Here is a 25199-nt window from a genome sequence, read left to right on the forward strand (position 1 = left end):
TGCATTACAAAGTACTGCAGAAAAGAGACATTCTATCAAAGCTTTTCGCTTTGCACTCAGTGGGAAACCAATATAAAGGGAAAACTTCTCCTGTATAAAAGAGTGTGCTCATTGGTTAGTAAGTGTGCTCTGATTGTTAGAGGCTTTGCCATTGAGTATACAAGTTAGACGAAGGAAAGCTTTGACAAAATGCATCTTTTTCAGCAATATTCAAGTTCTATACTACCAAATGACTCCACATATTAGAAAAGTATTTTTGCTGTACAATGATGCCCAAATCTTCATACATCAAACATCTTTTCTTGATTACAGCCAAAGTTGAAAATGTATTAATTCAAAAGGATCACAAAACTACACTGGACAATGGGACTTTTATACAGCAAAGCTAGGGTGGACTCCAAAGGCCATATATAAACATAATAGATAATTTATAAGATTGAATGAAACATATATCCTAAATCTTGACAGCAATGGATTAGAAGATTTAATTAGCCACTGGAAAAATTGATTTGTCATGCAACTCCACTTTGGCTCATCTGATTAAGGAAAGAAAACAACTTGATTTTGCAATGAAGTTTTCACATCCTGGGACATTCAAGAAAAATAATATTGGTCAAGGAATAAATGTTGGCCAGGAATGTGGGAGGTGCACATGCCTGTGCATAGGACGAGGATGTGGGGGAGAAAAAGAATTGGCCTTCCTTTGATTCAAATCCTTATCTTGCCTAATTATTAACATGCCCCATTTTCATTGATGTTTTTAAAACAAAGTCTGAACAACTACATCAAGTAGTTTATGACACCTGGGAGATAGGGGAAAAAATCCTCTTGCCCTTTATCAAGGGAAGTTTACACTTGACCAACAAGCAATGTTATTCCCAGAACTGAGAGCGAGACCACATTTTATTTGGTCATTTACTTACCACTCTCCTAACTGAACCTAAACAGTAGAGATCCTATGAAGAACAGTATATTGTATTCAGGGAAGGTGAAACATTACGAAAACAAAACATAATTTTGACATTTACTCACCCTAAGCCATTCCACCATATTTTCTTCTATCTCGCTGTCAGCCGATATGTCCAGGATTAAGCGCCTCGTCAGATGAGCTTTATGGTACCGCATAAAGACATCTTTGTTTTGCACGTACTTCAGTACAAGTAACTGTTAAAAGTAATGTATGAGAATTCAAGCAATGTTTGCAATCAATTTTTCCTTGCTTGCATGGAAATACAATGTCTTGTACCTTGCTCCTGATCTCTGAGAACAGTGTAAGTCAAATCTAAGTTTAAGCCACCCTTGCCAAAAGTGTTGAAAAGGAAAAGAAACTGAGTCAAGAGTGTCATTAAAGAAAAAATCCTTGCCCAAGTGCCTGAACACAACTTAAAACCAGACTTAAATAGTTCAGCACAAAACTAATGAATATGGTGCAAGACAGAAATCAATACTGCTAATTTGATACTCGAGAACAACAAAGTATACTTTGGGATAACCCTATTATTTTCAACTTATCAAGCTCCACAGTACCTCAGGTGCAGACCTGGGATCCTTTTCAATGAGTTGAGGGTTTCCATCTCAACCACCAAACTGGGCATCACTGAAGCTGTTGTAGCATAATCAGTTGAACACTGTATTAGGTAATAGGCATACTGGTTTCCTTTGAAACTTAAAAGAACGATTCTATAGACACAAACATCTCCTATGCATTAACATTCCAGATTTAAAAGGAGACCAAAACATCTAAAGCACATAGGATCAATTTTTGAAGAGGAAAATATCTCTATGGGAAAAATTTGGGAAGTGGGACTAGCTGGATAGTTCTTTCAAAAAGCTGGCACAGCCAGAATGGACTGAATAGCCTCCTTCTGTGCTTTGTAATTATGATTCTAGTTCATCCAACTGAAACAGATTTTGCTTCTATTGGCATGGTTCTATCTGGCCATGGACTCAGGCTCACACTGGTAGTACAGAACTGCAGGAAACAGCTTACAAGCTTTAGGTGGTGGTTGTAGAAGGATTAGACAGGACATGATAAATTTCTCTTTTTTAAAACCCCAGAGAGTTGTGGGTGTCTGTAAGTCATTGTCCAGTTTGGTGGTTGAGATGGAAACCCTCAACTCATTTAAAAGGACCCTGGGTCTGTACCTGAAACAATGTCATCCACAAGGCTACAGACCAGGTGCTAGAAAGTGGGATTATAATGGGTGGCTAGTTTATTCAGCCAGCTTGGACACAATGGTCTGAATGGATCTTTCTGTGCTATAACCTTTATATAGTGCTATGACAAAATGGAAGTTTTGGTTTCACTTGACTTCACATACTTGGATTTGAATGAGAGTTTTAACCAACAATTCAAAACAGATGTCAAAGTTTCATTAAAAGCCAAATGAAACACACTCTTCAAAACAGGCAAAGCACTTTGACGTGCTAATATCTGAAAAATCCAGAGATGATACAAAAAAGGACGTTCCTTATAATCCCATTGGATTAGAATGCTTTTGATAATTAAAAATAATAAAGTGCTTGGACCAAACATCAACTGAATACAGCCAAAATCTGAGAAACGAATTGTCCAACCAAGCAAAAATATATTGTGGTGCTCACCATTAGCACCCTGCAAGATATGGAGTATAAAAACTAGCACATTGTGTTTTAATTTGTTTTGCTACAAAACTCAAAACAAATTGAACACAAATTGCACATTGGTGATTCTTATTAAACAAAAAGACTTGAATTGTCACCTGGATTTAGAGTTTGCAGTTTTCAGAAAATTATGTTATGTCACTGTGTGAAGAAATTTAGATCACTAGATAAACAAATAGCCAGACAGTTAAACCTATAGTGTATCAGAAACATACATACCACTTCTTTTAGCTTTGCCTCTATTTCTTCCGAAGTAAGCTTCTTACTGAGTGGCGTTTTTCTTAGTAACATGTCACAGTAATTTGCTAGTAGCTCTGGGCACTTTGATTCAGGCTGAGTTTTCAACCCAACTCTAAATTTAAACAGCAATATAAAATATTTATGTATTTTTCAAGTAAATTCCAAATTCACAATTAGAAACACAAATGGAGTAAGATTTGGTTTTCCACTAAACAATGTGGATATTGTACTCTGTGATCAGCAGCTGAACATATGTAATATTAGAACAGTTGCTGATACTTTGTCTGTTTCATCCCAGTCATGCATCATGACCATGGTCATAACCACAGCAGGTAGGCAGGAAAATCTTGTTGCTCCAAGCAAGGCAAAGGCCAAACTGAAGGATTTCAAGCAAGGAGTTATTGAAGAAATAGGCACACAGGACAATTACAATGACACAAACTAGACCTTAGAAAGGAAAAGGTCATTAGGAATGGGTTGTAAGTCAGAAAAGGGTTAGTTGTTTGAGAGATCATATGGATCAACTGCGCAGCTTTGTCCCAAGAAGATTCTGAAAGGAGCAGGATAGTTCCTATTCAAAAAGCACCATTAACGATGAGGGAGCAGAAGATGGGTCTCTTGGAAGAGTAGATTTTATGAGAAGAGAAAATGATTACATTTCTGAAAACAATATATTTAATCTACTTCTCTTTCATTCTTAAAATATCCTGCATCCTTAACACATAATGCACAGCCAACTCTACTGCTGAAGCAGATGAGGATTAAATGAGGAGTTTGTGCCAAATGTTAATAATCCTGTGGTTAGTCAAGAGATGGCTGAGATTATCAAATGTAGCTCAGATTGAATTTCACTCATGTATAGCCCATGACAACCTTTGCTCGATGCAAATTAGTTGCTGTCCGAAGGAGACTGCTATTTAAAACTGTGTTGATGGAACCCTAGCTCCATTGCTCTGAAAATTACTTCTACCATATTCCATATTTCATTGCAATTCATTTGAAAATTCTTTACTTCAGGGTACGTTAAAAAAGACTAGCTTTTGCAATGGATCTCAGCAGTTAATGTACTGTTCAGTGGGCACAAATCATTCGACAATATTCTTAAATTAGACTTCTTGATTTGTATTAGGGTAGGATCTGATTTGATTATTATTCAGCGATCTTTGCAGAAAAGTGAAGCTTTCAAAATCAATTTGATGCTGCCCTCTTGTGTATTCCTAATTTTAAAATCAATCCACGTTTGGGGACCATGACTTCAACATGGCTATAAGCTCTGAAGTTCCATCCCTAAACCTTCTCAACTCTCTATTTTTGCTCGCATTAAGGCAGTCCCTAAAACCTACCACTTTGACCAAGCTTTTGGTCACTCGTCTTAATACCTCTTGAGCTTCAATTAATTATGTTTGATAACAATCCTATGAAATGCCTCAGATATTTGCTAAGTTAAAGGCACTGCAAGTAGTAGCTGTTGAGTGCGTTATAAGGTATAGCCACATGGGTTGGGTCCTGAAGTGGTCTTCATGGCAATGGAATTCTACCCTTTGAAAACAGCATCTTCAGGCCACTCTGGATTAACGAAGGAATTAGAAGAGAAAAACTCTAATCTTTAGAGTGGTTGTTTGAAGATGTGTGACTTGCACTAAGTAACGATATTTTCCAAACTGTTCCACTGTGCTACCAATAAAATATTTTTAACAGCCTTTAAATTTTATAAAATTGTTCATTTGCAATAGTATTCTAGAAAAGATCTCACCCTTTCTGCTTCAAAGGCAGTTCAAGCTTAAATATGGTAGCATCATTCACAACTGCTTTATATGCCTGTTTGGAAGACATTTTTCAGATAAAACAAAATTATCAAAACACAGCATAGCAAGTTTTCAATATTTTGACATAGTAAACTGACAAAGGCAACACAGAACAATAAAAATATTACAAGTTATGCTGTTTCTAACTTGTGAAAGAATCTTTACATGCATGTAATTTGTGCTGTACACTCAGAATTCTGTGAAAATGGTAAAATTTGAGGAACAAAAAGTTCTAAGGGCTTCTTAATGTGACTGTTCCAAAACATCAGTTATACTCAATTCTAACTAAGAACAGGGGACAGGATTTGTCGCAAAGTTCAATAGGTCAGTCAAAACAGTTTGGGGTCACTGTAAAGCAGGTCCAAGTTCAAATTGACTGGAGAAAAAAAAAGCAGTGCTGCCCATCATAAAGTCCACTTGGTCTCCACGCTCTACCACTGGGAATGCAACTGTGTAGAGGACTCAGGGAGAAGTCCCAACAACAGGTGGATATCTCTCAGCTGTTACAACTCAGGAAGAAGCTCCAGTAGTGAATTAAGTGTTGGATTCAGGGCTTCGAAAAAGTCGTGGAATCTATGAAGGCTTAGAAACTGTGCCATTAATAGGTCAGTACAGCTGACAGTGTGGGTTGAAAAGCCCACAAGCAGTATTTTGAGCCGTGCCTGTGAATACTTACTGAAGTGCAGTTTCTAGCGTCAAGGAAGAGGAGTTGTTTTGCGAAAGGAGAGTGGTCAACCATAACAGGAGTAGTCATCGAAGAAATCCTTGATAGAACAGCTTGTGAGGGGGAGTTTCAAGGCTAAGCCATGAAGAATTGTTATCCCTTGTGAAGTTTAGATTTGATGACCCATTGTGTCATTAAAATCAGGAGGGAATGACTGAGAAATCTGTAGGATCTATCTCGACAGCATTTGCTACTTGATGTGCACTGTGAGCTGTTGTATCACAGTCTACTATACATATTTAGTACATGTTAATGCTGGGCATCAGAATACAAGTTGCACCTGCATTGTAGATTGTATTACTGCTGTAACCTTGTATAGCAAAGTTTATTGTTGTTTGTTCAAAACCATGAAACCTCATGGCTTTATTTCTTTGTTAAGTCCCCTGGATTTTACATTTGGCCATTTGAAAAATAAATACTATGGCTCCTAGCCAGACTGCAACAAATTTGGTGGTCTGGTCCTGGATCGTAACAAACTACATCACCTATGTTTGAACCATTCAACAACCAGGTTAAAATCTATAGGTCTACATTAACAGTTTGCTACACAGATACAAGTACCTTTTTAAAAGAACTTTAAGTCAGCTTTCAAAAAATTTCTAAATTTGGAAAGTATCCAAATCCTCAATATTAAAGCAAATATCCACTTACTTTATCTCTAGCAGTAAGAAAACGAGGGTCATCTTGAAATGCTTCTTTTACCAACTTACTAAATCGATTAAACAATGTAAGCAACTGCTCAACGTATTTTTCAGAATCCTGCAAGAGGAAAAAAAAATTGTTTTATGTTAAAAAGCGCAAACTAACACGCAGAAAAACATAAGAAGCAAGAGCAGAAAGAGGCCATTCAGCCCCTCAAGTCTATTTCTCTTCATCAGCAAGATCGTGGTTTCTCTGATCGTAGCCTCAGCCCCACTTTTCTTTCTGCATCCCCATAACCCTGTACTTCCTTGACAATCTAAACTCTAAATAAACCCTGAATATATTCATTGACCCTCTGCTGTTCTCTGGGAAGGACAATGCCACAGACTAATGACTCCCAGCAGAGTGGGGGCGAGGGGTGTGGTGCTGTGGCCTCAAATCCTTCGTTTATACTTGCTTAACCTTACAATAAATGTCAACATTACTGTTGCATTCAAATCATTGCGGTAGCTGCATGATTTGAATCACAGAAGTTGATATATGTACCAGGTTTCCCAGATCCTCTTTTAAAGTAGAGCTTTGCAGTCTCTCCATTTAACTTAATTTACTGCTTTCTAATCTTTCTGAAATAGACAAGTCACATTTACCACATCGTACTTCATCTGCCAAAATTTTGCCCATTTATCCTTTATAAATTCCTTCTGCCCACTTGACAATTGCATCATCAGCAAATTTAGCTACTAGAGATCTGGTCCCTTCATCAAGTCATTAACATAGATTGCAAATGGTTGAGGTCTCAGCACCAATTCTTGTGGCACACCACAAGCTACAGCTTGTCAAGCTGAAAATGACCTATCTGTCCCTATTCTTTGCTTCCAATCAATCTTCAATCTATGTTAGTACATCATCTGCCACACCACGAGTACTTATTTTGCCAAGAATTTTTGGTGTGGCGATTTATCGAATGCCTTTTTCACACGAGCATACACTGCTATGGACATGACATTTGTACTCGAGTATCTTCATCATTTCTATTTCATCCTACTGATACTTCATCACAATACCAAGTGAAATTGAAATTACATGTTTGTCTCTAAGTTACAAATCATTTGGCAATAGAGAATAGAGAGCTCACAGAAGTATCTGGAGATCTTTAATTAATTCAGACAGGTTTACAACCTGGAAGACATTTTAATGTAGGAGCAAAAGCTACAAGTGCAACTCAACTGATAATCTGACTTCCAAAATGTAATAACTGAACACTATCCTTGGCATATGGTCTTTCAAGAATTAACTTTATTCAGTTATAAAAACTGAATTAGGAACAGTTTTTAATGCTTGAGGTTTTGCAGTTTATCAATGGTGAAATATTGCAATAGGGGCTATATTAGTATTTTTCTGCTCTTCTAAAGTCTCCTTACATAAAGGATTTTCATACCTTTAAACCATGAAAAGGAAAGAAAACAAAAAATCACTCCAACTGTTCTAACGTATCCCATGAGGTTGTGGAAAGTTAGGGAGGAAATTGCAGAGCACCTGGCAGAAATATTTGTATCATCTATAACTACAGGTGAGGTGCCAGATGACTAGAGAGTGTCTAATGCAGTGCCTTTGTTTAAGAAGGGATGTAAGCAGAAGCCAAGGAACTGTAGACCTGCGAGTGTGACTTTGGTGGTGTGCGAGTTGTTGGAGGTGATTCTGAAAGAGAAAATTGAAATGCATTTGGAATGGCAAGGAATGATTAGGGATAGTCAGCATGGTTTTGTGTGAGGGCAATTGCATTTCACAAACTTGATTGAGTTTTTTGAGGAAGTAACCAAGAAGACGGAGGAGGGCAGAGCTGCAGACATTGTTTACTTAGACTTTAGTAAAGCCTTTGACAACGTTCTGTGTGGTAGACTACTTAGTAAAGTTAAATCACTTGGGATTCGCTTGCCAATTGGATACAAAATTGGCTTGATGACAGGAGACAGAGCGATAGTGGAGGGTTGTTTTTGGGACTGGAGGTCTGTGACCAGTGGTAATCCACAGGGATCGGTGCTGGTTTGTCTTTTGTTTGTTACTAAAATAAATGATTTAGATGAGAACATAGGAGGCATGGTTAGTAATTTTGTGGATAACACCAAAATTGGCGGTTTAGCAGACAGTGAAGGAGGTTATCTAAGATTACAAAGAGATCTTGATCGATTGGGTCTATGGGCTGAAGAGCGGCATATGGAGTTTAATTTGGATAAATGCGAGGTATTACATTTTGATTAAAGAGAAAACAAGGGCAGGACTTGCACAATTAAAAATAGGGCCTTGGATAGTGATTTTGAACAGAGACACCTAAGGATTCAGGTACATAATTCTTTGAAGTTTGCATCACATTGGTTAAGAAGGTGTTTAGCATGCTTGCCTTCATTGCTCAGACCTTCGACTACAGAAGTTGGGACATTATATATGGAGGTTGTACGGGACGTTGGTGGGACCTCTTCTGGAATACTGTGTTCAGTTCTGGTTGCCCTATTATAGGAAGTATATGATTCATTTGAAGAGGGTTCAGAAGAGGTTCAGCAGGATGTTGCCAGGACTGGAAGGTTGGAGTTTAAGGAGAGGCTGGGTAGGCTGGGACTTTTCCCACTGGAGCATTGGAGGGTGAGGGGTCTCTTTATAGAAGTTTGTAAAACAATGAGGGATATAGATAAAGTGAATGAAGTTGTTGGTTTGCTCACTGAGCTGGCTGGTTGTCATTTGATAACCAGCCAGCTCAGCTAGCAAGCCAACAACCTCATCCACAACCGGAGCTACACATCTTCGCACAGCATCTTAACAAGGTAAATGGCAGGTGTCTTTTACCTAGAGTGGGGGAATTCAAGATTAGGGGGCATATTTTTAAGGTGAGAGCAGAAAGATTTAAACAATACATGAGGGGCAATTTTTTTTAAACACAGAGTGGTTCATGTGTGAAATAACTTCCAGAGGAAGTGGTGAATGCGGGTACAGTTACAACATTTGAAAGACATTTGTATAGGTACATGAATACGAAATGTTTGCAAGGATATGGGCCAAGTGCAAGCAGGTGGGACTAGTTTAGTATGGGAGTAAGGTCTGAAGGGTCTGTTTCTGTGCTGTATGACGCTATAACTCCGTGAACTGTCACTCTGTGAGTACCTCTACCTAATTTATATGAAAAGATCACAATATATCTTTAAACGATTGTAGGTGAATGGCTTCTCAATGTGTTTTACAGGTTCTTCGAAATCTACAAGTGAAAGCTGATAATTCAATTTTCCATCCAAATGTTAGTCCATTGCATATTTGGGAATTCCTGACAAAACCAAGGGAAACACCAAGTTATCCCAAGTGACTCTTATACACCTTGCAGGGGTCACCTTAATGTTGTTGAGAATAGTCTGAGAGTATGCGCTGCATAGGTCCAGTAAGTAAAGGGAAAGCGAAGAACTTTAGTTAACAGGCACCTTTAAATACTTACAGTAGTGATGGTCTCTGCAGCTGCTACCATATCTGCCAATCCAGCACTAATAATGTGCTCTTCCAAATCTTTTAACATTGGCTCAATCCCATTTGGAACTTTATCCATCAATGTAAACATCAAGTGTAGCTCTGCAGAAATGAACAAACTCATCAACATCTAATATAACATATGTCATTATTTCTGGCTTTGTAGACTCAACTCTTCCTTCATTTATTAATTAAGTCTTCCAACCTATCATAAATCTTCCTTTTGTCCTTACCCCACCCATCCCTATTACATTTTTAAATTTTCCCCTGTTCTGACAATAAGTCACGTTCTGTAATTTTAACTCGTTTCTCTTGCCACAGATGTGGCCTGCAAGATTATTTCCAATATTTCCTGTTTTTACTTCAGATTTCCAGCATCTGCAATGTTTTGATCAGAAACAGAACTAAGTTCTGAAGAAGGGTCACTGGACCTGAAATATTAACTCTGTTTTCTCTCCACAGGTGCTACCAGACCTGAGTTTTTCCAGCAATTTCCATTTTTGTTTCTGATTTCCAGCTTGCTACACATATAGCAAGTTAAGAAATATTTTAGATTAGTATTCCATATGGCTGATAAAGCCAGGTCATTTGTTGAAATCATTATTTCTAAAATCAATAAAAGTGAATAAATATTTCTAAATACTCAGAATACAGATTAATTCAGTTATTTTTAACTTTATATATAGATCCAGATCTTAATAACTTATACATTTTTAGGTACCAGCTTCATAGTTCACTATCATGTTTTGTTTTTAAGTATGATTGGCTCAATTTATGAAGAAATAAACTCCACAATTTTGTGTATCTACTAAATCACTGTCTGACATGTTAGTGTACAATTCAAATAAACATTTAAACTAAAAAAAGGACTTACTGGTTGAGATTACATTTGTTGCCATGCAATAGCTTCATACAAAATAGGCTACTGAATCAGAACTGCTTTGAATTTAACTCATTTAGAATCAGAATGGTGGCCACAATTCAAACTTGGCACTGTATGAACTTGAATGAAATTTGCCTTTAATAATACCTGCAAGGACATTATGCGCTTGCAAATGCAGCACAGACACAGCTAGAAGTAAATAATTTTTTTTTTACATTGCCGGTAGTTGGGCACGGTCGATATGGAAAACAGAAGCATTTCCCTTTCATGGAGGGCAGCTTGATAGCTTGGCAGTAAGCACTGCTGCCTCACAGTGTCAGGAATCCGGGTTCAATTCCAGCCTTGGGTTACTGTCTGTGTGGAGTCTGCATGTTCTCATGATATCTGGGTGAATTTCCTTTGGGTGCTCTGGTTTCCTCCCACAGTCCAAAATTTTGCAGGTTAGGTAGATTAAGTGGATTGGCCATGTTAAATTCCCTGTAGTGTCCAGGGATGTGCAGACTAGGTGGGTCAGCTATGGTAAATGCAGGGTAACCAGGAAAGGGTGGAGGGTGGGATGCTCTTTGGAGAGTGAATGCAGACTCAATGCACTGACTGACCTCTATGTGCACTGTAGGAATTTTATGATTCTATAAGCTTGATCAGAAAAAGCATAAAAATGCTGTACAATCGTTTGGCAGTCTAATGGAAGACTCTTCAACTCATAACACATTAATTGACTTTCAGATATGAAGAGCTCTGAATTTCCAGACAGTACCATAATATTCAATGCGAAGCTTAAAAGAAAATTATATTTTAGTAGGTTGCAGGCATTCTTCTGGAGAATTTCTTTCGGAGAATTTTGACTCAGGAAGTCGAGAATAAGAAAGTGAAAAGTTGGGAATCTTTGTCCCAAAAGGTTGACCAGTTGTCCAATTTAAGAAGCAAGATAAAGCACAGCTAAAATAAAAGGAAACTGAAAATGCAGAATGGCCAGAACAAAAAAGCAAAGAAGTAACTCTACCAAAATATCATACATACAGCTGCAATTTTATTTGAATAGAAGCTTTAAATTTTGACCCATGTAAATAATGATAGAACAATTAGCACTTTTACTGCAGTGTGGAAGCATAAAACAAATATTTTGATTGGTCATCATGTAACCATTTGGAATAACCGTAAAGAATAATTTGTACATCACAACCTAATTAATGTAAATAAAATCAATAATTACAATTTTACTCACTATCTGTCTCATTACGTTTGATCATGCCTGGGCATTCAGCTAGAATTGTTTCCTTAAATGAAGTCACCAGGGCATTCACACAGCACTCCATCAGCTGAAATAAAACTCTTACAATTAACACAGTTTTTTCAAACATTTTTCATTGGAGTCAGGACTATAACTAATCTGTGGTATTTGCACACTCAAAAAGCTAGCCAGGTCTTTCTGAAATGTCATTACATCCTTTCTCTAATATGATACAATTGCAAAATTTGCATACTCAAATTAAATTAAAAGACCATAAATAAAGAGGAGAAAGAAACAATAATTCCAAATGTAAATTACGTCTGCTTAGTTTGTCTCGTAAGGAAGCGTACTTCCAAATGTAGGATGGAAATCTCACTACATTAATATCCACTTCTCTTCTCCACTGCCACACAGCAGCTTAATCCATCCCATCTTCTCCCAGACCAGCCAAAACACCAATAATTACTGAAGGCCATTCATGTATTTATTAGTAACTAAGCTTGAGACCACTTGCTAAGCTTCTTCTTTCCCCTTTGCTTTTAACTACAGGCCAAACCATACTCCAGCCCATGGCTCCCCCTTACCCTAAGCATGACAGAGTGTCTTTCTCAACTTCTTTCCTGATGAATCAGCCTTGGCTCAGCTGATAGCACTCACACCTCCAAATCAGAAGGTTGTGGGTTCAAGATTTACAGTTAGAGTGCAAAAATCTGGCTTGACACTTCATAAACTAAGGGAATTCTGTCCTTTTCAAGGTTGAGATTTTCAGCTGAAATTTTTTATACAATTCCTCAAGAACTCTCTCATAATATTTTATAGTACTATTTTGTCCCTCAATCAGCATCACAAAAACATTGCCACATGGCTGCTTTTTTTAAAACGAGAGTTTGTTGCATGCATGTGCAACTGTTGGGCAAGAAAGTTTTATCTTGTTCAATCTAATTTAGTTTATAGTTGGCATTAAAGTGAAACCTACAGTTCAAATTTTGTTGTTGCCAGCCTTAAGTAAGGTTTTATCAAAGCTTGTGGTGAAAGAACAGCTTAAGAACACACTGAAACTGGATCCTTAAGTTAGTCAGAAGAGCCTTTTATCTCAGGAGGATAAAGAAGTAACCAGTGATTTTTTTGGCACAGTATTAGTGTCCCTGACGCTAGGCCAAAGAGACACACGTCCCCGAGATGTGTCATAACATGCCCAAATAGGTTGGTTTAAAAAACGTGAAACTAGCCAACTTAATGCTATTTAGCACTTAAGTGTAAAAGCTAAATGATTATAGGTGTTCAAGGAATGCAGAGGAAGAGGTATTCTATAACTTTCGTTTCTTCTAAACTTCTTTAGCCTCAGGAATTTTTTCTTAGTCTGGAACAGGAGAAGCAGCAAATTATGTGGCGATTATCTGATAAGCGACTAAGGCGCATTCAATCCCTAAGGTTTAATATACTTTATACAACTAGTTGCTGAAAGTTCTTGTGATGTAGTCTCCCTACCTCTGGGCCAGAATGTCAGGGTTCAAGTCTCACCTGCCTTGGAGGTGTTTCATTATATGTCCAAATAGGTTGATTAAAAATATTTGTAGTTAATTAGTGGTAAGGCGAATAAAAAGATAAAACATTACAAAACATACAAATTAATTGATCAGTCGCTTAGAACACATTAAGGATGGCAGGTCAGGTGATATGTCACAGTTGTAGCACATGGGAGTTCCTGGGTGTCACTGCGAGCAAAAGGTCTGCGGCAAATGTTTGAAGTTTGACCAGCTTCAACTCAAGAGTTAACAAGCTGAAGGCTGCACCATAGGCATTGTGACACACCAGTTTTGGAACAGGAGGCAGTCACACATCTGAGGATAGAGTGATCTGATTTGGTCAATGTTCAGGGACAGGAGAATGTGACTGCAAACGAAGCAGGTAAGGGAACTCAGAGGGCAGGAACATCAGCGTTTTCAATTGTCCAACAGATTTAAGGTTCTTTCAGCTTGTCTGGATGTGTATGGTGAATGAGCTAACTGACCATGGTACAGAGGAGGAAGTAAGAAGAAAGAGCAGTGGTAGGAGTCAGTGTGGGAAGAGGGGTGCGCGGCGGGGGGAATTGATACATTATCTGCCAAGAGCACTGGTTCAGACATTTGTGTTGCCTGCCTGGTGCCAGGGGTTGAAACAATTTGCAATTGAATTGGAAGGATTCAGTTGGTAGAATCCATGTAGGTAGCAACAACATAGGCATGACAAAGAGAAAGTTATCCCTTAGTCAGTATGAGAAACTAAATGCCAATGTAGGAAGCAGAACCACAAATGTCATAATCTCTGCATTATTACCTGAGCCACTTGCAAATTAGCATAGGGCAAATCAGATAAGAGAGATGAATGTGTGGCGCAAAGACTGGTCTGGGAAGTGTTCCTCAATAGTCCATGCCCGATGAACCAGAACACGTCTCCCATATCAGCAATAAATCGGTGGATCAGGAGGTAGGAACTACACAGGAAAAATGACAATCACAATCACAAGAGAAGTGATACCAAGTAAACTTGTGGAGCTGCAGGCTGACAAGTTCCTGGGTCCTTATAGACTGCATTCTTGGTCTTAGAAATGGCTGGTTAGATAGTTGACATGTTGGCTTTAATCTTCCTAAACTCTCGATTCTAGGATGGACCCAACACACTGGAGTTTTGTGAAGGTAACTCCTTTATTCAAACAGGGAAGATGACAGAAAGCAAGAAAGTAAGAAACTACAGGTGAGTTGACTTATCTTATATAAATGGACAAAAGGTATGGTTGCCGAATTTGCTGACAATCAAAGAAAGATAGGAAAGTAAGTATTAAAAAGATATAAGGATGCTACTAAAATATATAGATAGGTTAAGTGAGTGGGTATAGTTGTGGTAAATGGTGTAGGATGTGGGAAATTTTTTTTGTTCTTCCTGCTAAAATTGATAGTATATTACCTTAATGGTGAGAGATTGCAGAGGTCTGAGACGCAAATGCAATATTACATTCTATGAAAGCTTCTTTCTCTGTTGGCCAATCCGAGTGAAGATATTTCCCATCTCAAAGGCTAACCCCTTATCTTGAGACCATAATCCCAGATCCAGACTCTCCAACCAAGGGAAAAATTCTCAGTATCTACTGTGTCAAGCTTTCTTAAAACTTTGCACATTTGAATAAGATCATCTCTCATTCTTCTAAATCTCAGAACAATGACAGATTCTAGATATTTACTAAGCAACCTGTTCAGAGGTGATATCACATACCTCAAGGACAGACTTGAACCAAGCACTCTTGGACCAGAGGTAGAGACACTACCAATGCATCACCGGCACCCCCAGTGACAAATTCCACTCAATTGCTCCCAATAGGTGCCAGCTGTGACTCAGTTGCTGGCATTCTCAGATATAAATCAGAAGGTTCTGAGTTCAAGTTCCACTCCAGGACTAGAGCACAAGCATCAAGCCTGACAGTTTGGTGCAGAACTAAGAGAGTGCTACATAATCAGAGGTGTTATTTTCCCCAGCATTAAACTAAGGCCCCACCTGCCCTATACAGTGAATGTAAAGTTTACAAGGCATGATCTGTTTAAGAGAGTTTGCCATAATTCTTGGGATAACAGTGTCAACATGTAGAGAGTATTAATTGCCTGCAAAGTACTTTGGTATGTTCTGAGGTCATGAAAGGCACTATGTAAATCAAAGCCATCCCTGACCTCCAGAGAAACCCCCTCGTCACAGGTAACAACTAGGTACCTGTGCCTCTCCAACCACTTCTTTAGGTAAAGAAACCGAAAACTGTACACAGTAATGCATTTCACAAAAGCCCCATCTTTACACGTGCACTCAAATTCCTTTGCAACAAACACTAGCGTATCATTTGCCAGTGCCATAGTGAGGAAGGACAAAGGATAAGGCAGTTATTCTTCCACAGGCAGAGGAAAGTATCCCATTACTACTTCAAAATAAAGGGCACGTAGAATAACAACTGGTTTATGCTTTATGCTTTACATGTTCTTCCCCTGCAACTTAATGGAGCATGGACAAGGTAAGTCAGAATGAGCCCAAAAAATTGCAGGGGATGATAAGAAGTTTGAGGATGACACAAGGATTGGCCAAGTGGTAGACAGTGAGGAAAAAAGGTCTTAAGTTAGGAGGAGGATATAGACAAATTGGTCAGATTGGCAGATGGAATTTAACCTGATAAGTGTGAGGTGAAAGAAGTGACAAGGCAAGGTAGCACTCAATGAATGGAAGGACAATAGCAAGCTCAGAGGGAAAAAGGGATCTTGGTACTTGTACACAGATCCCGGAAGACAGTAGAATATGTTAATAGGGTCATTAAGACAAGATGCTTGAGTTTATCAGTCAAGGCAGAGATTATAAGGACAGGGTTATGTTGGAGCTGTACAAAACTTTGGTTTGGCCACAGCTGAAGTACTCTATGTTCTGGTAACCACACTATAGGAAGGATGTGATTGCATTGGAGGGGATGCAGAGAAGATTCACCAGGATATCGCCTGGGACATTTTAGCTAAGTACAGAGTCTGGATAAGCTTGGGATGCTTGACTTTAAGAGCAGAGAGGCTGAGAGGGGTCTGATAGAGGTGTATAAGATTATGTGGAGCGTGGACAAGGTGAACAGAAAGCAGCTGTTCCCCTGAGTTGAAGGGCTGATAACAAGGGAGCATAATTTTAAACTTATAGACAGGAGGTTTCGGGGGTATTTGCGGAAAAATCTTTTCACCTAGAGGGTGGTGGAAATCTGGATTGCACTACCAGGGAGGGCAGTTGAGGCAGGAAATCTAACCACCTTTAGAAAGTACTTGGATTAGCATTTGAAATGTCATAACATTCAAGGCTATGTGCCAAATGCTGGAAAGTGGGACTAATGTAGATTTACAGTAGTATGTCAGTGCAGACTTGGTGGACCAAAGGACCTATTCTGTACAGTATGATTCTATGGGAGGAGAAAGTGGAACACTGAGAAGATACTGTAAGATAGACAATTTGTAATTCCAAAAGAAATACTTACAGCCTGAACAGAGTTGCACTCTCGTCTAGTTTCTAAGTATCGAAGTGCCCTCTTCTCCTCTTCTTTTAATTTAGCATCTGCCTTTAAAAGAGATTTTACACATGTTTAATACAGAACCATTTTATTTTATTCCTCCTTCCCTCTTAGGCATGTGAATTCCATTTATGGATACGGCTGCTGTTATCTGCAAATTAGCACTCAGGAGACATAAATGAAAATCTCCATTGACAATGCCTGCTTTGACCTTTGGATATCAATTTACAAAAATGCACATGTACAGCAAGTATCACTTGATTATGGTCAATAGAGAAAAGTCCTGTATGACTGTTCTTTCTTTACCTAATGCTATGCATGGAGATTAAATATATGGCCCTTACTGACACCCCAGCTGAAATCAATTCCATTATAACAATGACACTTTTTAAGAACTGCTATTTTTCTCAAATTATGCCATTAGTTTACTTACAAATAATGGCATTTCATTCATAGTATTTAACTTACATATTTCATGTAATTTTGTACACCATTTTGTTGCAAGTAAGATGGAGCCTGTGTCCTGTAGAATCTTTCAGTTGAATCTAAATAAGCCTTTTCAAAATTATCACGATAAATTTGAAGCTTGTCTTCTGGATTTGAACAGAGGTTGACTGCAATTCAAGAAAAAATCCAGTAAAGAAACATTTTGCATAATAATTTTTGCAACATTTGTAGTACTCTAAAATTAAAAACTTCATGCACTTAATTGCTAGTATGAGCCAGCTCCCAAGTGTCAATTCTTGTAATGTCAACAGATTTTATATAGCTTTGGAACATTGTCTTTCAACTGATTTAGGGAGAAAATTTCCAATAATTAGGTGAAATTTAATCAGCATCAAGCTGTCAACCATTCATAAATGGCTCTACTGGACAGGATATGTTATCCATATGTCTGACACCAGATTCTGAAAACAACTAGCTCCATTCAGAACTCAGTTACATCTGAACACTCCTAGGATGAAAGAGGAAATGCTTCGAGGATGGCTTCAAAGCATCCCTGAAGAAGTCAAACACACCCATGGACTTATGGGAGTCCCTGGATTTTGACCAAAAAGAAATAGAACATTAATTTGGAAAGTCACTGATAACAGACTTTGTTGGGAACAAGAAGTGCAATTAAGAAGCTGGAGGGAGTGAATAAACTTCCAAATAATCTACCTGCCAAACCGTTCAAGTACCATCTGCCCCAAATGTGGCACAGTCAGCAGACTGATCACACACAGGACTCATCAACTTTCTCAGAATCCAAACTGAATTGTAAATAGGTATCCTTGATTATGAAGGACTGCCTTAGAGAAGAACCACACAGTATATCTTTATGTAGAAATAATGACTTTTTCCTAAAAGACCACATAAAAATATCACTCAGGAGCTGACATATAAAACTCTAATTTATGAGCTAGCCAAAATTCAATATTCTGTACAGAATATCTTGCCAGTTTCAGACAGTTTTTTAAATTAAATTATTTGTTTAATCCAGGAGAAATACTTTACTTACAATAAAGTCTTACCATATGATTCTCTGACTCCAATGACCAGCTGAGAGTCAAAAGCTTCTCCTAGTCTTTCAGCATGAACTAACTTCATTGCACTATCTTGAAGACGATTCTTAATATTTGAGAAAATCGACTCATTCCAGGTGTCAAGCATAAGCTGAAAAAATTAAAACTCAGCATGTAGTGAAGATTGCTTTTCAAGTTCTACTTAGTTTTGTTAATGATTGAACAAATTTTAATGACACTATTGACTTGCAGTATTAAATCTGGAAGTGGCACTGTGACTGGAAGTTTAATATTGTAAGGGACCAGCCACAGAACATTACCTAAACGTTACCCTTACTGTTTCAGTGATCTGACTCAGAATAAGGATTGACCTCCACCAGAAACACTAACAGGTTATATACGAATGTGAAATTCCAAATTTCTAAGCCTATGTGATGACCATAGCCAAAAGCATGTGGTAAGTTAGCAAACAAAAAAATTAAAAATTCAAGTCTCCAGCTCAATCATACTTACTGCATTCTTGTTCTCAGTATGCATAATGAATCCCATCTACCTAACAATTCTACATTATTTGTTTTAACACACCTACGCGAGTGTCGTGTCTGAATTTGGATATGAATACCTGTATTGGTCCATGACCTTATTGTGGTATTTTAGTCTGGTATTCTTCACAAACAGGCATAAATCTAAAGAGATGCATGAGGGAATCTAGAGGTATTCACACCTGCAGCAAGATTTAATTGTGTCAGACCTTCCGTTTGTTAGGTTTGACCTGGATGGATATAAATTGCAGCGTAACAACAAACGGCTAATCAACTGAATAACTTAACATTATGAGCAAAATTGAACCATGCATTCAATACTTTATCATGCACCTTGACAAACAAGACAAAGCCAATGGTCAAACTCCTACACCCTCCATACCGTTTATTTACCGTCAAATTTTACTTGTGAGAGAATGAAGGATTCCACTGTGATTCTTTGATGTTACGTTCATGTGACGGCCTGCCATATTTCTCAGAAGCAAACCGTTCTACTACCGTGAGAATCTTTAGGTTTCGTTATCCCTCTCTGGTACCAGTATCATCTCTGCTGTGAAACTGAAGGGATGTCTGAATCACTGGAACACAATTTCAAGTGTCTCATGTTTTTTGCCAATGTCTGATTAAATGTGGTTCTCAAGGCTGGGCATACAAAAATCCCTGTTCGTACTGCTTGAGTATAAAACACCATCAGCTGTATGAGGTAGAAAGTGCAGCTTTGTGGATGAGTTCTGCCGTATTTTTAAAAATTGGGACCAGCATAACTAATGTGTTTTTAGGAGTTTTTGATAATATTGAGTGGTAATACAACTTTGGGATGATGTTTATTGTATTTCTATTGCTTGCATTGGACAAAGAGCGATTGTTATTAAACTAGAAACCTAGTTCCTGAGCTTCTCTTCCCAATAATTCTCGGGTACTCCTGCTAATGGGTCCATCTGAGGTTTCATATTTTTCTATTTCTCCTGGTGGGACATAGCTATGATCTCTTCCTAGAGTCTCCAGTTCTTCTGGTGGTTATAGAGAAAAGTCTTCCTCAAACATTAGAGTAAAAATCCCTTTATTTGTTGATGTTAAAACAATTATTGTTGTAAAATAATTGCACAACTTTCAGGTTACGCACCAACCCACCATGTGAGTCACTGAGGACAACAATATTATTCATGAAGGTCAGGACAGAGAAATTAAGTCTTACCACCAGGGACAAATAGATTCTTCAGTTGCTCTTCTGGAGGGCACGTGCCAAGGTGAAGTTGAAGAGTATAGGTGATAAGAGGGCATCTTGTTTCACACCCCTTTCTATTTTGATTGGGGAATTCTTGCTGCTGTTACCTTCAGTTATGGTAGTACTATTTGGGTATTAACGTGATAATAATGGTGTAAATTCCAAGGAGAGTTTAACTTTATACAATAATTTGAAAAGTATTTAACACTGAACTGAACTGATCACGTTGACAAGATCTGCAAAAGCCGGATCTGTATATGCTTATTATTATTATGTGATAGAAAAATAAAATAGGAAAACAGCCTGACCATGGCTAACAAGAGAAATTAGGGATAGTATTAGAATGAAGGAAGAGGTATACAAATGGGCCAAAAAAGCAGTAGACCTGAGGAATGGGAGCAGTTTGGATTTCAACAAAGGAGGACAAAGAGATTGATTAAGAAGGGGAAATAGAGTACGAGAGTAAGCTTGCAGGGAATATACAAACTGACTGTAAAAGCTTCTACAGGAATGAGAAGAGAAAAAGATTAGTGAAAGTAAACAAAGGTCCCTTACAACCATAAAAAAGGGAGTTATAATGGGGACCAAAAAAAGATGGTAGAGCAATTAAACAAGTACAAATCTGTCTTCACAAAGGAGGACACAAATGCATTCGAAAAATGTTGGGCACCACGGGTCTTGCAAGAGGGAGGAATTGAAAAACAAAAATCAGTGTTAGTAAGGAAATGATGTTGGGGAAATTGATGGGATAAGAGGCTGGTAAATCTCCAGGGTCCGATAATCTACATTCTGGAATACTTAAGGAAGGGGCCCCTAAAAATAGTAGATGCATTGATGATCAGCTTTCAAGATTCTATAGACTGTAATAGTTCCTATGGATTAAGGATAGCTCATGCAAACCCACTATTTAAACAAAAAAACAGAGAAAACAGGGAATTATAGACCTTGAACCCATTTCTCCCACACCAATCACTGAGCCACATGTTTATTTTCATAATCTTGCTGACCTTGTGTCAATCAGCTCGTGGCTCAGGTAGTAATCCGGAGATTACGTTTTTGGTTCTGCTTTCTAATTTAACCCGTAGCTCCTCTTAATTCCCTCAGCAGAATCTCTCTTCCCTGACTATACTATTTCTGATTAAAACTACGTTTTTTCTTTTCTCCCCTATCTTAAATGGCTCCCTGTCCTATGGTGCTTTGGTCAGCTTGCTAATCTTCCCTATAGTTCTTGCTTTCGTCCACAAATGGAGCAAGAATCTTGAACCCCACTGGACAAGGACAAGGGCTGATGCTCCTTCAGCACTACCTCTTGGATCTCTCTACCTGCTTCACCCTTCTATTCCCTAACCACTAGCTAAATTCAGGGTAGTTAATCTAAGGTATGTGACAGTCTCCTAAAACAAAGAATGTCCAAGTAATACCTTCCCCTCCCTGACATATTGCAGTGCTGAAGGCTCAGAATCAAGCTCATCAACACTGAGCTGCCGTTTCTTGCGCGGCCAACACTTGCTGCAGATGTGGTCATTATAAACCAAAATGGGGTCCAACAGCTCTCACATCATGCAGGTACAACATATCACATGGCCTGGATCTCTATTCTATTTAATTAATTTTGAATTTGTTTTTTAAATAACTGAAGACCAGTAGGAAATTTAATCTGCAAAATATTATTCCTTTTTACTTTTACTCTGAAAGCAACTTACAATAGGCAAATTAGCAGTTATGTATCAATAACTTACAGTATTACAGTAGTATAAAAAGTTTACAATAATCTAAAACAGTATAAAGTAGAATCAATTAAAGATTATCAATCAGCTGCCTGTTCATCCTGGGCATTGTGACGTTAGCGCCGAAGCTCTGCCCCTGGACTGCATCAGCCACATGCTCACCAATTCACCACTATTTTAAATGGTGAAACTTCTGACTCACCTCTTACACTTTTAAACTTTCAAGAGCAGATGCATTTGGATAAATGTGAGGTTATCTACTCTGATAGCAAAAACAGGAAGACAGATTATTATCTGAATGGGGATAGATTAGGAAAGCGGAGGAACAACGAGGTCTGGATGTCCGTGTACACCAGTTGCTGAAAGCAAGCATGCAGAAACAGCAGGTGATGAAGGTGGCAAATGGTATGGCATCCTTCACAGCGACAGGATTCGAGTACAGGTAATTCTGCTATAATGCGTGTCTCGTTAATGCCAATTGGCTATAATGCAACTGATGAATGGTGGACGCTGCTGGATAACTCGAACTTTCTACTGTACAGTATAATGATTTTCTATAGCAATTTCTCTATAACGTGATTTTCTATGACGATTTTCTATAGTGCAAGGTCGCAAAAGAACGCAACTATTGTGTTATTGGAGAACTAACTGTACAGGAACAGGGATATTTTGCTGCAATTGTACACAGCCTTCGTAAGACCACACCTGTAGTACTCTGTGTAGGTTTGGTCTCATTATTTGAGACAAGGTGTTCTGACTATGGAGGTAGAACAACATAGGTGTATAGGCTTATTCCTGGGATGGCAGGAATGACGTATAAAAAGGGACTGGATCGATAAGGACCATATTCACTGGAAGAATTCACTGGGTGGGAGATCTCATAGAAACCATAAAATTCTAACAGCACGAGTTGGAGTAAACCCGTAGAGAAAATTTTCCTGATGATTAGACTGTCCAGAATCAGGGACCACAATTTAAGGATATGCAGGATATGGGTAGGCCATTTTGGACCGAGAAGGACTTTTTGCACTTTTTGAGAGGTGGGCCTGTGGAACACACTGCCACAGAAAGCTGTTGAGGCCAAAACATTGAATGTTTTCAAAGAGGAGTTAGATACAGTTCTTAGTGCTAAAGGGATGAAAGGGTATGGGGAGTAAGTAGGAACAGGACACTGCATCGGATGATCAGCCATGATCATATTGAATGATACAGCAGGGCTAAACAGCCAAATGGCTACTCCTCCTATTTTCTATGTTTCATTTCCTTGGCATTTAGAATGATAGCAATATTTTCGATATATCCAGGGGTTGTGACAAGGAACCTCTTTTGTCTAGGGCTTATTTCTACTGTGTCGCTCAGTCTTTTGGCCATAACTTTTGTGGAGAGATGAAGTAACATTGGGAGGGATGCCAGTTATCTATGTTTTTCAGAAGATCTGGGTTTTCAGATTTGGGTGTGAGGATTATTCAACTGTAAAAACACTTGGAATTATTTTAGATTTCAGACAAAAAGAGAAGGAGCAATAGACTTGAGAGGTATCTGTCTTGTGGATATACAGGTTTTCAAAAGCACACCCCATCTGAATCTGCTACACCATTTCCACCAATCCCTTTAATGGTTAACGTCACTTATCCTCCCTCTATTGGCTTCATTTGTGGTCTGATTTCCTCATGTCCAAGACATTGGCAAATTTTCTTAAATTTGCCTTATTATGAGGAGTGGAAAGTTTTGTTTGAAAACTCTGCTCGAGTTAGTCTCTGATGAAGGCAGGAACCAATTACTCCCACTCACATGATCTGTCTGTTTCTTTTATATAAAATTTGAGTAGTACAAAATATGCTTCTCCAAGCTGGCGTTCTTTTGTTTTCACCATTGTTTATGTGGCTCTTACCTTTAGAAGTTGCTCCCTGTTTAACTAAGTCCCTTTACCTGATTTGGGACATATATCTCCAGCCAATGTAATTTCAATGATGGGCTTGACTAGCCCAATGGTGAGCCCCTGGCTGAACAGTCACCTTGCACATCTGTAAATCTTTTGGCTTGCATGATCTGAGTATCCCAGTCCCAATATTTTGGATACTCACCAGGTGTCAAATTATTCTGTTCGGTTGCAAATGTTCTTCATAAGGATGGTGGTCTCATCCATTAACTTCACTTCAGGAGCCTCTCTTCCAAAGGAGTTTCTATGGGAGTCCTGACACGTGTAATTCTGTAAGGCTGTTCTTTTATAAGAGATCTGTTTAGTGGTTTTAGTGATGAGAATACTTGCATAGCAGCCGCTAAAGCTCTGTTCAAGCTCCACAAGATGATTAATTTTTTCTTCGGTTCATTTGTGTGGTTGCCTCCCAGGACAGGATTTTGTTTGCAGAGCTGCCAGGCATTCCTCATTCTGGAAAGCCACATGCTGAATGTGTTTGTGTTGTCCAAAGCCAACTTTAGATGTAAATCTGAGACTGCACAAACTGCAATCATAAAGTGCCAAGTCGTTTCCACCTGCTTGGCTATTTCCCTATTGGCCACAGTTCAATTTTAAAAATCAAAGATGGAACTACATCTGCACCCCTGGAGTTTCAATTATCCACCAGCAGTGAAACCACTTTCATCAAATGACTACACTTGGTCTTCCCCCATATTTAACTCTTATAAAAGGCCAACTAGTATAAAATTATATAAAAACAAGGACAGAATTTCTAACTTTTCAATGGAACATGAACTATATCTTTCCGAACTGGTCTATTCAATCCCTCACCCTTCAACGAGATTTCAGCTGACTATTACCATGGTCTTGACTCCACATATACAATTTGAAGGGAGATGACTGATATGACGATAAACAAATCCTTTACCTGTGAACACTTCCCCCACGTACTTAAAAAAGAAATAAGGTTTTTCATCAACTTCTGTACATCTTCCAATTTCTATTGCAGCACATGAAGATGAAACCTAACAGTTCAGCATTTCCTCACTAACGCAATCTAGATTACATGCTCAAGTCACATGACTAGAACCTGAACACCATCATCTAACTCAGAGATGCCAATGTTACCAAGACTGACATCTAAATATAGTCAAAAATAAATTAAATCATGCCTGCACAAATCTGTACAATGTTTTCATGAAAATGGATCCTAACTATATGATTATCTTTAAAGCATTTTAAAATATATCCAATAACATATTATTTGTCACCCTAACAGCTTGAGAATCATTTAAAATAGAACAATGTATACATCCAGTGGAGTAGGGAGAACATTATTTAGAAGTTCACACGGTGACTTCTATTCTCTAAGTGCACAATTGTGTGCTTTACACATGCACATAAACCAAAGAAAATGTAAAATCTTGTACAGCATCAGTTAACAAAAGGGCGGAGACGAGACAAGGGTGGGTGAGGGGAGTCTGAGGGAGACCATCCAGAAATGTGGGGCCCATGAAAGGAAATAAACTGGAAAAGAGATGCCCAGCATTTGTTACGTAG

At 38.4% G+C, this 25199-nt stretch overlaps 1 protein-coding gene across 1 annotated transcript in view; it reads right to left on the bottom strand.

The window, feature by feature from the left end:
* The window catches only part of LOC109927222 (cullin-5), a 76369-nt gene that overhangs the window by 20894 nt on the left and 30276 nt on the right, over nucleotides 1-25199 (bottom strand). The window contains exons 4-12 of the mRNA XM_048597946.1: nucleotides 18237-18378; nucleotides 17191-17336; nucleotides 16690-16770; nucleotides 11667-11760; nucleotides 9530-9660; nucleotides 6064-6171; nucleotides 4637-4701; nucleotides 2863-2995; nucleotides 1033-1164 (exon numbers count right to left, since the gene is read on the bottom strand). Coding sequence (XP_048453903.1) covers nucleotides 1033-1164; nucleotides 2863-2995; nucleotides 4637-4701; nucleotides 6064-6171; nucleotides 9530-9660; nucleotides 11667-11760; nucleotides 16690-16770; nucleotides 17191-17336; nucleotides 18237-18378 — 1032 coding nt within the window. The remainder of the gene's footprint in view (nucleotides 1-1032; nucleotides 1165-2862; nucleotides 2996-4636; nucleotides 4702-6063; nucleotides 6172-9529; nucleotides 9661-11666; nucleotides 11761-16689; nucleotides 16771-17190; nucleotides 17337-18236; nucleotides 18379-25199) is intronic.

Source organism: Rhincodon typus, chromosome 6 (assembly GCF_021869965.1).
Source record: "Rhincodon typus isolate 14 chromosome 6, sRhiTyp1.1, whole genome shotgun sequence".
Taxonomy (NCBI): Eukaryota; Metazoa; Chordata; class Chondrichthyes; order Orectolobiformes; family Rhincodontidae; genus Rhincodon; species Rhincodon typus.